General features: G+C 42.2%; 1 protein-coding gene across 1 annotated transcript in view; it reads left to right on the top strand.

The window, feature by feature from the left end:
- Positions 1–13,531, top strand: part of cylda (cylindromatosis (turban tumor syndrome), a) — an 87,178-nt gene that overhangs the window by 53,118 nt on the left and 20,529 nt on the right. The window contains exon 12 of the mRNA XM_048546716.2: positions 2,322–2,388. Within this exon, the coding sequence (XP_048402673.1) occupies positions 2,322–2,388 (67 nt within the window). The remainder of the gene's footprint in view (positions 1–2,321; positions 2,389–13,531) is intronic.

Raw genomic sequence — 13,531 nt, 5'->3', positions numbered from 1 at the left:
CAAGAACAGCAACGCACATTCCACTTGGGAACCCTGCAGCCCAACGGTATCAATGTGGATTTCACCAACTTCAAAATCTGCCCCCCCCACCCCCCCCCCCCCCCCCCGCCGCCCCCAACTGCATCCCAAAAACAGTCCAGCTCGTCCTCACCCACTTAACCTTTTCTTCTCCCCACCTATCCTCTCCTCCCACCTCATTTCTTACCTAATAACCTCATCCCGACCCCTTGACCTATCAGTCTTCCTCGGACTGACCTATCCCCTCCCCACCTATACTCTCCTCTCCACATATCTTCTCCTCTATCCATCTTAGGTCCACCTCCCCCTCTCTCCCTATTTATTTCAGAATCCTCTCTCCAACCCCCCTTTTCTGATGAAGGGTCTAGGCCCGAAACGTCAGCTTTTGTTCTCCTAAGATGCTGCTTGTCCTGCTGTGTTCATCCAGTTCCACACTGTTATCCAAGGTGAATAGTTTGTTTTAAAAGTGAAGATCATTGATAGAGATTTGATGGGAAAAATCGGCTATTTCTGCACTGTAGTTTTTTTGGATTCTACGTTGCCTTCCTTTTAGAAATGAAGCTGCATCTGAATAAACTCAGTGTCTTCGATAGTTGGTTAAGGGCACTATTGTCCTTTTGTGGAAAGGATATCTTATTTGAATAATTTGTTAGAGTTGTTTGAGGATGTAACAAACATGTTCAACAAAGGGGATCAATAGATGTGAATTTGGATTCCCGAAAGGCATGTGAAAGGTTTTGCATAAGACAAGAGCTCATTGTGTTGGAGCTGACATACTAGCATAGGTAGAGGATTGGCTAACATGGAATGGAGAATTGGGATAAATGGCCATTTTCAAATTGAAAAGTTAACTAGCGCAGTGCTAAATGGAACAACTATTTATGAAATATTTTAATAAGTTAGATGAGGGACTGACTGCATGGTAAACTTATTGCTCATGACAGGAAAGCAAACTGATGAGGATTCAAAGAATCTGAAGGAATATAGATGGATTAAGCAAATAAGTTATTTTTTTTAAAAAATGGCAGATGGAATAAAAATAGAATGTGGGAAAATGTGAGGTTACCTGCTTTAAAAGAGTAGAAAACCAACATGTTCAAAAGGTAGAATTCTACAGTGCAGAAGAATTGGGTGCCCTTGTAAATAAATCACCAGAATTGAGCATGAAGGTAATTAGGAAGGTTGGCTTTATTGCAGGGGAAATTGGATTTAAAAGTAGTGAAATATTCCTCCATATGGAGTACTACATACAGTTTTGGCCTCCATATTTAAGGAGGGATATACTTGCATTGGACGGGTTCCCTTGGCTGATTCCTGGGATGAAAGCAATGACCAGTGAGGAAACGTTGGCCGAGTTGGGCCATCACTCATTGCAATTTAGAAGAATCAGAGGTGATCTTGAAACAGGTAAGATTCTGAGGGAGTGTTAACTCTCATGATGAATCTAGAACTCTGAGACTCAGCTTTAAAAATAATGATTCACCTATTTAAGACAAAGATGATGAATTTCTTCTGTCAGGGAAGTTGGCCATTATAGAAAAGTGTGGAGGTTGAGTCAACAGTATGTTCATGGGGGACAGGCAATAAAGTGGATTTGAGACACAATCCAATCAGTAATGCTTTCTTGAATGGTGGCAGGCTCAGAGAGCTAAATGCTCCACTGCTGTTCCTATGAAAAACTGTATTTTTTTTCGATAAGTTGTTCTGGAATTTTTAATGTTCTTATTGTTGAAACAATTTCCTATATATGTTACTCATTCACAACTATATTTGAACATATTTTTTCAACTAAGTTATTGCTAGGTAGTGCTTCAGGAACGTGTTTTGCATCAATCTTGTTGACTAACATATTGCAATCATACGAAGATTTTAAATTTTCAGTTTTATACAGTGGACTTGTTCAAAAAGAGCTGTTGAAGACATTCAAATTTCAATAATTTCCATCCGAGACTAGATTTAAATTTGAAACAAAAGGCTGAGACGTCTGTAGACTATTGCATCCAGCCCAGTAGGGATCCATTTAATTTCTGCCTGAGATGATGGTTTCAGAAGATGCCCAAGTATATTTCAAGTGCTGATCATTATCAAGTGCCAGTTTTAAATTTGTTTATGTTGGATAATGCTAAGTATCTACTAAATTTCTGTGTTTACTTCTCAAGGACCACTTATAGAACATCTTTTGTTTGTAATTTAAACTTGCAAAGCATTTGGCGAATGCAGAAAATGTTATATAATGCCAATAAGATCATTTTTGGGCATTTATACTTGCTTGTCTACTTGACAAACATTTTTTTATTTTATAGATCCGGAAGAATTTCTCAACATATTGTTTCATCATATATTAAAAGTAGAACCTTTATTGAAAATCAGGTAAACAAACCTTTATCACCACTATATGAAGTCTTGAGGTACAGATGTTATTGGAGACCTATGTTTGGATTTACTTACTCGCAATTTAATGTGTTTGGGATGTAAAAGAAATGTTTTGATGAAAATAGAATGCAAAACCCCAGAAACATGCAAGTGGTTAATGTGATAGCTTTAAGATTGAAAACTTCAGACAAAGAGAAAGTCAAAACTTGTCTTGCACCCCGCAGGATTGGGACACAAGAAATCAAACTTTGAGAGGGAGTACCAATTTATACAAAATCAGAAGAGGAATCTAACTGTTTGAACCACTGTTGACATGGCAATGAAGCTAGATCTGTTAACTATCATGCTTAGCCAGTTGATTTACTTCAGCCCAGACAAATAAACTTTGATTGGTCAGGGCACTGTTACAGAGGGGTGGACTGGTAGTTTCCATACACTTTTCCTCATGAAAAAGGTACAACATGTGCACACATTTTGCCTATACAGAATGGACATTCTACATATTCAAATAAAATACACTGCAAGCCTTACAGTTGATCTTAAATTTGTTTCAGGTGCAGTTCTTGATGCCGGATTATTTAGTAAATCTTGTCCAGTAGCAGAATTAATAGACTGCTGAACTCTGTTCTCAATTTTGCAGTCACAATTTGAGTAAGCATGGTTGGCATTCTGTAGAGCCAGAGACTAGCACTGGGATCCTGACTAATCAGAGACTACCTGTTTGGTCTGATATTAATCAGCTAAGTCTGTCCATTAATAGACTGGGTGCATACATTTGCTGGGTAAGAATGTGTTTAAATCCTTAAATTGTGAAACCTATCCAAGCCTGACGAAGCATTCAGTTTGAGCGTGAAAAACTCAGGCCAGAAGTAACTGCGAAATTTTGAATAAGGGCAACTTCACAGGGCTGAGAGCAGATTTGGCATAACCAGACTCAGAAGTTCAGAAGAAATGACAGTTGAGAAACTAAGGCAGAAAATAACTCATGATTCACAACAATCACATCTTATTGAAGAAGTGTGTGTCCGGGAAAGAGAGAAACTGACCGTTGTTTACCAAGGAAGTTAAAAATAGTATCGCATTTGAAAAAAAAATACTTACAATGTGACAAAGATCAGTGGTAAACCAGAGAATTGGGAAAGTTTGAGAAGCCAGCTAAAGATGGAGAAGATAAACTGTAAAGGCAAACTAATAAGCAATGTAAAAATGCACAGTAACAGCTTCTGTAATTGTGTTTTCTTTTAAAAAGCAAGAGCGAGTCCAGATGAATGCGGGTCCCTTTTGAGAACGAGGGTAGGGAAATGCAGAACTAAGAAATGGCAGAGGAGTTGAATAAATACTTTTCAGCAGTCTTTCAAAAATACTAAATAATCAAGGGGCTAAAGTAGGAGAGGAAATAAATACAATAACTATAATGAGAGGAAAAAGTATGTGAGAAGGTAACCTGCTAAAGACAATAAGCCCCCTTGCCCTGTTGGCTTGCGTCATACGATTTTAAAGGAAACAAGTATGGAGATGGTGGATGGACCGGTAGGAATCCTCCAAGAATCCTGAGATTCTAGAAACACCTCAGAGGATAGGTAAACTGTTAATGTTGCACCAGTGTTCAAAAAGGGAGGCAAACTAGAAGCAAGTAACTGTAGGCCATCTGTCATTGGGAAGATGGTGGATTCTGTTCTAAAGAGTGTATAGTTACAAATATGTAAGATAAACAGGCAGAGTCCGTATGGCTTTGAGAGGGGGATCATGCCTGACAAAACGTATTCTAGTTGTCTGTGGAGGCAGTGAGAAGGATAGAAAAGGGAGACCAGTAGATGTAATATGTTTCAATTTCCAAGAAAATTCAATAAGGTACTGCATGTATGGCTGCTTAAGAACCTACAGTGTTTGGGGTAATATATTAGCATGGATTGAGGATTGGCTGAATAATAGAGTTGGGATAAAGGGGGTATTTTCAGGACGGCAACCTGTAACTGCAGAAGTGTTAAAGGGATCAGTACCTAAAACACCATTATGTGTGTGTGTGTGAATCTGTTAGATGACAAGTGAATGTATTACTGCGTACGGATGACAAAAATTGGTGGAAATGCAAGTAGTGAGGCTCGCACAAAAAGTCTACAGAGGGGCATAGATAGGTTTAGTGGCTGGTCAAAAGCTTTGCAGATGGAATATTATGAAGGAAAATACGAGGGTATGCACTTTAGCAGGAAAAATAGAGGAGCTGAATATAATATAAATACGGTAATACTGCAAAAAGCTGTACCTTGGATGGATTTGAAGGTCTTCATGCATGAATCATAAAAAGCCAGCATCCAAATTCAGTGGGTAGTAGGGAAGGCAAATAGACTGTTGACCTTAATTTCAAAGGGAATACTATATAAAAATACAAAGGACTTGCTAAAACTACACAAGGCACTAGTCAAGCCACAACTAGAATACAGTGCATAGTTTTCGCCCCTTTGTCTTAAAAAAAAATGACAGTGGCATTGGAGACAGTCCAGATAAGATTCACCAAGGGGTTTCCCCCGCTCCTGTCCCACTGAACTCATCTCCACCTATCTGGACTCCATTTTCTCGCCTTTGGTCCAGGAACTCCCTACCTACGTCCGCGACACTACCCACGCCCTCCACCTCCTCCAGAACTTCCAATTCCCCGGTCCCCAGCACCTCATTTTCACCAAGGGAGAAACTGGTCAGACTCATACCTAGTACGCAGGAATGTGATTGTGGTTGTTGAAGGTCAGTCATCTCAATTCCAGAAGATTTCTGCAGGAGTTCCTTGGTCCTCCTGACTGTAGTCAGGAGTGTGATGGAATACTCCTCACTTAGCTGGATGAGTGCTGCTCCAACAACACTCAAAGTTTGAGATCCTCCAGAACAAAACAGCACCCTTGATTAGTACCACATTGATAAACATTCACTCTTTCCATCATTGATGTGTACATATATAAAATTCAGTGAGGCTCTACTTCCAGACCCGCTACCACGACCACTTAGAAGGACCTGGGAACACTAACATCTGCCAGTTTCCTCCAAACTATTCACTATCCTGATCTGGAAATACATCTCCGTTCCTTCAGTGTCACTTAGATCAAAATTCTAAAGTTCCTTCTCAAACAGCATTGTGGTTGTGCCTACATCAAACTGACTGCAGGGGTTCAAGAAGGCAGCTCACCAGCACCTTCTCAAGGGCAACTAGGGATAGGCAATAAATACTGGCCTAGCTAGCATCACTCCTATCACATTGATGAACAATAAAAATTCCTAGTCCTGATGAGTGTGAACTAATAGTTTTCATTTTGTGAGAGATAATGGGAACTGCAGATGCTGGAGATTCCAAGATAATAAAATGTGAGGCTAGATGAACACAGCAGGCCAAGCAGCATCTGCCCCCCCTCTCTGATGAAGGGTCTAGGCCCGAAACATCAGCTTTTGTGCTCCTGAGATGCTGCTTGGCCTGCTGTGTTCATCCAGCCTCACATTTTATTATCTAGTTTTCATTTTGTGTCTTTTTAGCCATATAAAGTTTTGTAAGGAATTATTTGAAAACTTATTGTCTAGTCTTGCAGAAATGTAGTCATAAAATGGGTGATAGAACAGAGCATAGAACAGTCCAGCACAGTACAGAACCTTCAGCCCGTGATGTTGTGCTGAACTTTTACCCAAAACCTAAGGTCTATCTAACCTCCACTGCTACCTTATAATATCATCCATATGCCTATCTAATAGCCGCTTAAATGCCCCTAATGAGGCCGACTCCACTACCCTGTCTAGCAATGCATTGCACACCCCTACCACTCTAAGTAAAGAACCTACCTCTGATGTCTCCCCAATATCTATCTACCTCCACTCATTTTAAAACTACGTCCCCTCGTAAAAGCTACCTCAATCCTAAGAAAAAGTCTCTGGCTGTCTACTGTCTCTATACTTCTGATCATTTTGTATGCCTCTATCAAGTCACCTCTCATCCTTCGTCGTTCTAAAGAGAAAAGGCCTAGCCCTGTCAACTTTTTCCTCATAAGACCTCCCTTCCCTCCCCCCCTGCTGCCGCCGCGCCCCCCCCCCCCCCCCCCCCAAATTTCAGGCAACATCCTGGTTAATCTCCTTTGCACCTTTTCCAACGCTTCCACTTGTTTCCTGTAACGAGATGACCAGAACTGGACACAATACTCCACATATGGCCAAACCAGGGTCTTGTATAGCTGGAATGTAACTTCACGGCTCTTGAACTCAATCCCTCTATTGATGAAAGCTAACACATCATATACCTTCTTAACTTTATCCACCTTGGTGGCGGCTCTCGGGGAAATGTGAACAAGAACCCTAAGATCCCTCTGCTCCTCCACACTGCCAACAATCTTTCCGTTAACCCTGTATTCTGCAAATATAATATCCATTTCCACAAAATTTTCATTTGTCCAAATGTGGTTAACAAAGCCAAGCCACTGTTATGGCAGCCAAATTATGCATAGCAAGGAAACTAATTTATCTATTTTGGTCATTGTCGAAGAGTTGACTGCTGGTCAGGATTCCCTGTACTGCAAAAAGTACCATGCAACCAACTTACTTAATCTTTCGTCAAAACAAATGCATCTTGTCTTACTTTGCAGTGAAGTGTCAGCTTACCAAACTACCACTTACCTTGGAAAAATTGGGCTTAAAATGTCCATAAGTTGTGGATTGGGGTCTAAAATGGTTTCTGAAGCACATACACACAGTCACACAGTATGCAGTCGGCCCTTTGGTCCAACCAGTCCGTGCTGACCATAATCACAAACTTAAACTAGCCACACCTGCCTGTGCTTGGCCTATATCCCTTCAAACTCTTTTAAAATTCGTATTCTTATCCAAATGTCTCTTAAATGTAGTAACTGTACCTGCATCCACCACTTCCTGAGGAAATTCATTCTACACGTGAACCACTCCCTATGTCTTTTTTAAGTAGTAATCCCTGGACAATGAAGTTTTTTTTAAAATCTTGCCCCTCTTTCATTAAGAACGGGCCTCTGAACCTTGAAATCTTCCACCTTAGTGAAAATACTCTTGCCATTTACTTTATCTATTCCCCTCAAGATTTTATAAACCTCTATAAGGTCACCCCTTAACCTCGTTATGCTCCATTGAGGAAAGTCCCAGCCTATTTAGACTTGCTTTATAGTTCAAACACTATTCCTGGCAACATCTTGGTAAGGCACTTACGAACCCTCTCTAGCTTAATAATAGCCTGCCCGTAACAGGGCACGAACCTTGCAGATTGAAGGCATTAGTAGATAGCAAGCTAACGCCTACCCGAAATACGCAGGGTAGCTGCATCATGATGTTGCGTGATGATTTGATAACAATACTTCAGTTTTGAGCTCATTTCTCCAGTAATCTTGTGCATAATTGTACAGTGAATGTGTATCAGGCGATGGACAAGACCTGCCATCGCATTATTTACAGGCATTATCAACTATATGCAGCTTTTTTTTAGTTCATTTCTAATAGCTGTTGGTAAGATTACGAAATCATTTGATGTTCTGTGCATTTGCTTCCACGTTTGTCTCCAAGTCTCTCATTTTCCTGACTTGGCACATATCACTGTCATATGACTTTTTATGTTGTGGCTGGGTCAGATTCTTGAAATTTAAAATTTGAAGCTGAAAATAGTGACTATCCCATCAGCAGAAGAACTGCAGAAACTCACTAACACCATACAACATTGTTTCTGATAGGTAATGAGCAAAAGCAAAATGAAACTTTGCTAGTGTTTCCCACATCCTGAGAAAACTTAGCTTTGGGATGAGACAGTACCTCTGAACCAATCAATGTGTGTAATGATTTATTGGCCTTTTGAGCTTGAAACCTACCTCCAGGTTTATTTTACCTTTTTGATTTAACACATTACCTTGGCAAAATCTTTGCTATAACATTAGGACAATACAAGAATATTTAGATTTCTTCATCCTTTTTTGTTTGGTCTTGCAATGAGACCTTATTCTAAAGGCAATGAATGTTAATAATGAACTTAGAGCATGGATCAGTACCTGGTGCTATGATGTTGTGGCCATAACAGATACATGGGTTTCTCAGGGGCAGGAATGGTTGCTGGATGTTCCAGGGTTTAGAGCATTTAAAAAGAATAGGGGGGCGGTGTAGCAGTACTAATCAGAGAGGGTATCACAGCTACAGAAGCTTCCATTGTCGAGGAAGATCTACCTACCGAGTCAGTGTGGGTGGAAATTAGGAACAGCAAGGGAGTAGTCACCTCATTAGGGGTTTACTACAGGCCCCCCAATAGCAGCAGGGAGATTGAAGAAAGCATAGGTCGGCAGATTTTGGAAAAGTGCGGACGTAGTAGGGTTGTTGTAATGGGTGACTTTAACTTCCCAATATTGATTGGAACCTCCTTCGAGCAGAAGATTTGAATGGAGCTGTTTTTGTGAGGTGTGTTCAGGAGGGTTTCCTAACGCAGTACGTTGACAGGCCGACGAGGGGAGAGGCCATTCTAGACTTGGTGCTCGGAAACGCGCCGGGGCAGGTATCAGATCTTGTGGTGGGAGAGATTTTGGTGATAGTGACCATAACTGCCTCACATTCTACATAGCTATGGAGAAGGAGAGGATTAGGCAAAATGGGAGGATATTTAATTGGGGAAGAGGAAACTATGATGCGATTAGACATGAGTTAAGAAGCATGGACTGGGAGCAATTGTTCCATGGTAGAGGCACTATAGACATGTGGAGACTGTTTAAGGAACAGTTGTTACGAGTGCTGAATAAATATGTCCCTCTGAGACAGGCAAGAAGGGGTAAGATAAAGGAACCTTGGATGATGAGAGCGGTGGAGCTTCTCGTTAAAAGGAAGAAGGTAGCTTACATAAGGTGGAGGAAGCTAGGGTCAAGCTCAGCTCTAGAGGATTACAGGCAGGCGAGGAAAGAGCTCAAAAATGGTCTGAGGAGAGCCAGGAGGGGGCACGAGAAAGGCTTGGCAGAATGGAATAGGGAGAACACAAAGGCATTTTACACTTATGTGAGGAATAAGAGAATGGTCAAAGAAAGAGGAGGGCCGATCAGGGATAGCATAGGGAACTTGTGTGTGGAGTCTGAGGAGGTAGGGGAAGCCCTAAATGAGTTTTTTTGCTTCTGTCTTTACGAAAGAAACGAACTTTGTAGTGAATGAAACCTTTGAAGAGCAGGTGTGCATGCTGGAATGGATAGAGATAGAGGAAGCTGATGTGCTGAAAATTTTGTCAAACATTAAGATTGACAAGTCACCAGGCCTGGACCAGATTTGTCCTCGGCTGCTTTGGGAAACAAGAAATGCAATTGCTTCGCCACTTGTGAAGATCTTTGCATCCTCGCTCTCCACTGGAGTCGTACCTGAGGACTGGAGAGAGGCAAATGTAATTCCTCCCTTCAAGAAAGGAAATAGGGAAATCCCCGGCAATTACAGACCAGTAAGTCTCACGTCTGTCGTCTGCAAGGTGTTAGAAAGGATTCTGAGGGATAGGATTTATGACCATCTGGAAGAGCATGGTTTGATTAAATGCAGTCAACACGGCTTTGTGAGGGGCAGGTCATGCCTCACAAACCTTATTGAGTTCTTTGAGGATGTGACTAGAAACATTGATGAGGGTTGAGCTGTGGATGTGGTGTATATGGACTTCAGCAAGGCATTTGATAAGGTTCCCCATGGTAGGCTCATTCAGAAGGTCAGGAGGAATGGGATACAGGGGAACTTAGCTGTCTGGATACAGAATTGGCTGACCAACAGAAGACAGCGAGTGGTAGTAGAAGGAAAATATTCTGCCTGGAAGTCAGTGGTGAGTGGTGTTCCACAGGGCTCTGTCCTTGGGCCTCTACTGTTTGTAATTTTTATTAATGACTTGGATGAGGGGATTGAAGGATGGGTCAGCAAGTTTGCAGACGACACGAAGGTTGGAGGTGTCGTTGACAGTATAGAGGGCTGTTGTAGGCTGCAGCGGGACATTGACAGGATGCAGAGATGGGCTAAGAGGTGGCAGATGGAGTTCAACCTGGATAAATGCGAGGTGATGCATTTTGGAAGGTCGAATTTGAAAGCTGAGTACAGGATTAAGGATAGGATTCTTGGCACTGTGGAGGAACAGAGGGATCTTGGTGTGCAGATACATAAATCCCTTAAAATGGCCACCCAAGTGGACAGGGTTGTTAAGAAAGCATATGGTGGTTTGGCTTTCATGAACAGGGGGATTGAGTTTAAGAGTCGTGAGATCTTGTTGCAGCTGTATAAAACTTTGGTTAGACCGCACTTGGAATACTGCGTCCAGTTCTGGTCGCCCTATTATAGGAAAGATGTGGATGCTTTGGAGAGGGTTCAGAGGAGGTTTACCAGGATGCTGCCTGGACTGGAGGGCTTATCTTATGAAGAGAGGTTGACTGAGCTCGGACTCTGTTTTCATTGGAGTAAAGGAGGAGGAGAGGGGACCTAATTGAGGTATACAAGATAATGAGAGGCAAAGATAGAGTTGATAGCCAGAGACTATTTTCCAGGGCAGAAAAGGCTAACACGAGAGATCATAGTTTTAAGCTGGTTGGTGGAAAGTATAGAGGGGATGTCAGAGGCAGGTTCTTTACGCAGAGAGTTGTGAGAGCATGGAATGCATTGCCAGCAGCAGTTGTGGGAGCAAGGTCATTAGGGGCATTTAAGAGACTGCTGGACATGCATATGGTCACAGAAATTTGAGGCTGCATACATGAGGATCAGTGGTCGGCACAACATCGTGGGCTGAAGGGCCTGTTCTGTGCTGTACTGTTCTATGTTCTATGTTTTACTGTACAGTTATTATATTGGCATTACATTATGTCATCACATAAAAACCAAATGTCCACATGGTATATAAATACTAATAGATTTGTGGGCCATTGTACCACTACAATTTGTTTGAAATGTAAATTCCTGTAGTGGTTAATCTGATCAGCTCCAAAGTTGATTGAGAGCAGATGATTCTCACTGGACTGCCTGCTTCAGAGATGTGTCATTACTCATCGGAACAGGTCAATTTTTTTAAAAAATCTAATTTGGGTCAGAAACAGAAATTGATGGGAAAACTCAGCAGGTCTGGCAGGTCCTGTGCAGAGAAAGCAGAGTTGACATTTCGGTCCAATGATCTTCCTTCAGAACTGGTTGTAGCTCGGAAAACGGTGACACATATGCTGAAAATGGGACAGGGTGTGGTAAAGAGTAAATGATAGGTGGAGATAAAGCCCAGAGAGAAACAATTGGACAGACAGACAACTAGGTAAAGGGCAGCCTGGGAAAATCAGTGGCTGCTAATTGGGATCATTAGTAGCTGAGCTTGGGATGGCAAGGTCAGGTATGTGGGAAGTAGGGTAAGGAGATGGGAGAACATGCTCAGGCCTTACCATTGTTGATCTGTAACTAGAGTGCTGAAGGTTGCAATGTTCCCAATTGGAAAATGAAATGCTGTTCTTCCAGCTTGCGCTGATCTCCTTTTGGAGCACTGTAGCAAGCTTGAGACGGATGTTGGCAGGCAACAGGAAGGTCAGGTCATTTTTGTAGATGTGCAATCCCTTTACATGTCCATCTCTGATCAGGATGGTCCGCATCCTCCACCACCCTCCTGCCAGGCCAAGCTTTTCCTCACTTTTTGAACAACTTCTCCTTTAACTCCTCTCTTTCAGATCAGAGGTGTGGCCCTGGGTGTCCGCATGGGCCCCAATTATATCTGTCTCCTTATGGAGCTTATGGAACATTCTTTGTTTCCATCCTGTTCAAGGCATCCCCATCCACAACTGTTTCTCCAGTATTTTTATGACCTCATCATTGCCCCCCTCATGTGCAATTGGAAAAGTTTACCAATTTCAATTTCAATTCCAATTTCCACCCTGCTCTCACCTTCACCTGGTCCACCTGAATCCTCCCTTCCCTTCCTCGACATTCTGTTTCCATTTTTGGGTATAGGCTGGTCACCAGTATCCACTTCAAATCTGCTGACTCCCAGTTACCTTACTTACATATTCTCACACCCTGCTTCCTATAAAGACTCCATTCCATTCTCTCAGTTTCTTCATTTCTGTCACATCTTTTCTCTTGACACCAGGTGCTCCAATGGGAGCCTCTGAAATGCCACCATCTTCCTCAACTGAGGATTCCCCAATACTATGATTGATTGATTGGGCCCTCAGCCATGCCCAACGCATTTCCTGTGCTTGTGCCCCCACCCCTTCTCTTCTTCCCATAACTATAACTGCAATAGGCTCCTCTGGCCCTCACTTACTACCCCACCAGCATTCATATCCAAGAGATGATTAGCCACATTTCCACCATCTCCAGCTGGATAGCACCATGAGACACACATTCCTCTGTCCTTCTTGTTAGCTCTTCTGCAGAGACTATTCCCTCTGGCACACCTTGGTCATTCCTCCTCCAACCCAGCACCTTCCCATGCATCAGAGAATGCCTGTTCAGTTCCTCCCTTTACTTCCTGTCTAAAGCTCCAGACAAACTTTCCAGATTAAGCAGCTGTTTACCTGCACTTCACTCAATCTAGTCTACTGTGTTTGTTGCTTGCAATGTGGTCTCCTCTGCATTGGAGAAATTAAACTCAGACTGGGCAGCCACTCGGTGGCTCTCCTACAGTCTGTTGGCAAAAATAACTGAGCTTCTTGTTGCCTGTCACTCCAGTACACCATCTTGTTCCCTGGCCAACATCTGTCTTGAGCTTGATCCTGTGCTCTAGAAGAGTAGTATCTTCCACTTGGGAACGCTGTAGCCTTTGAGACTCAATATCAAGCCCAATAATGTTAGGGTCTGAACACTTTCTATCATGTCCTTACCCAATTCCCAGATATCAGGCCTTGTCATCACAAAGGGTTGTGAACACAACCATCCCAATGCCAGCTAATAATGATCCCAGTAAACAACTATTGATTCTACAGGACAACCTTTACTCATTCCTTTGTCTGCCCAATTGCTGTTTTCACTTTCAAGAATCCATCTTCACCTATAGTTCACTCCTGTCCCATTTCCCACACCTCATCTATATATACCAACTCTTTATTTTTCTATGTTTAATCAGCTCTGAAGAAGGGTCTCCGGACCAGAAATGTTAACTCTGCTTTCTTTGCACGGATGCTGACAGACCTGCTGAGTTTTT

The sequence above is a fragment of the Stegostoma tigrinum genome, chromosome 16 (assembly GCF_030684315.1).
Source record: "Stegostoma tigrinum isolate sSteTig4 chromosome 16, sSteTig4.hap1, whole genome shotgun sequence".
NCBI lineage: Eukaryota > Metazoa > Chordata > Chondrichthyes > Orectolobiformes > Stegostomatidae > Stegostoma > Stegostoma tigrinum.
This window is presented reverse-complemented; position numbering and strand designations above follow the sequence as displayed.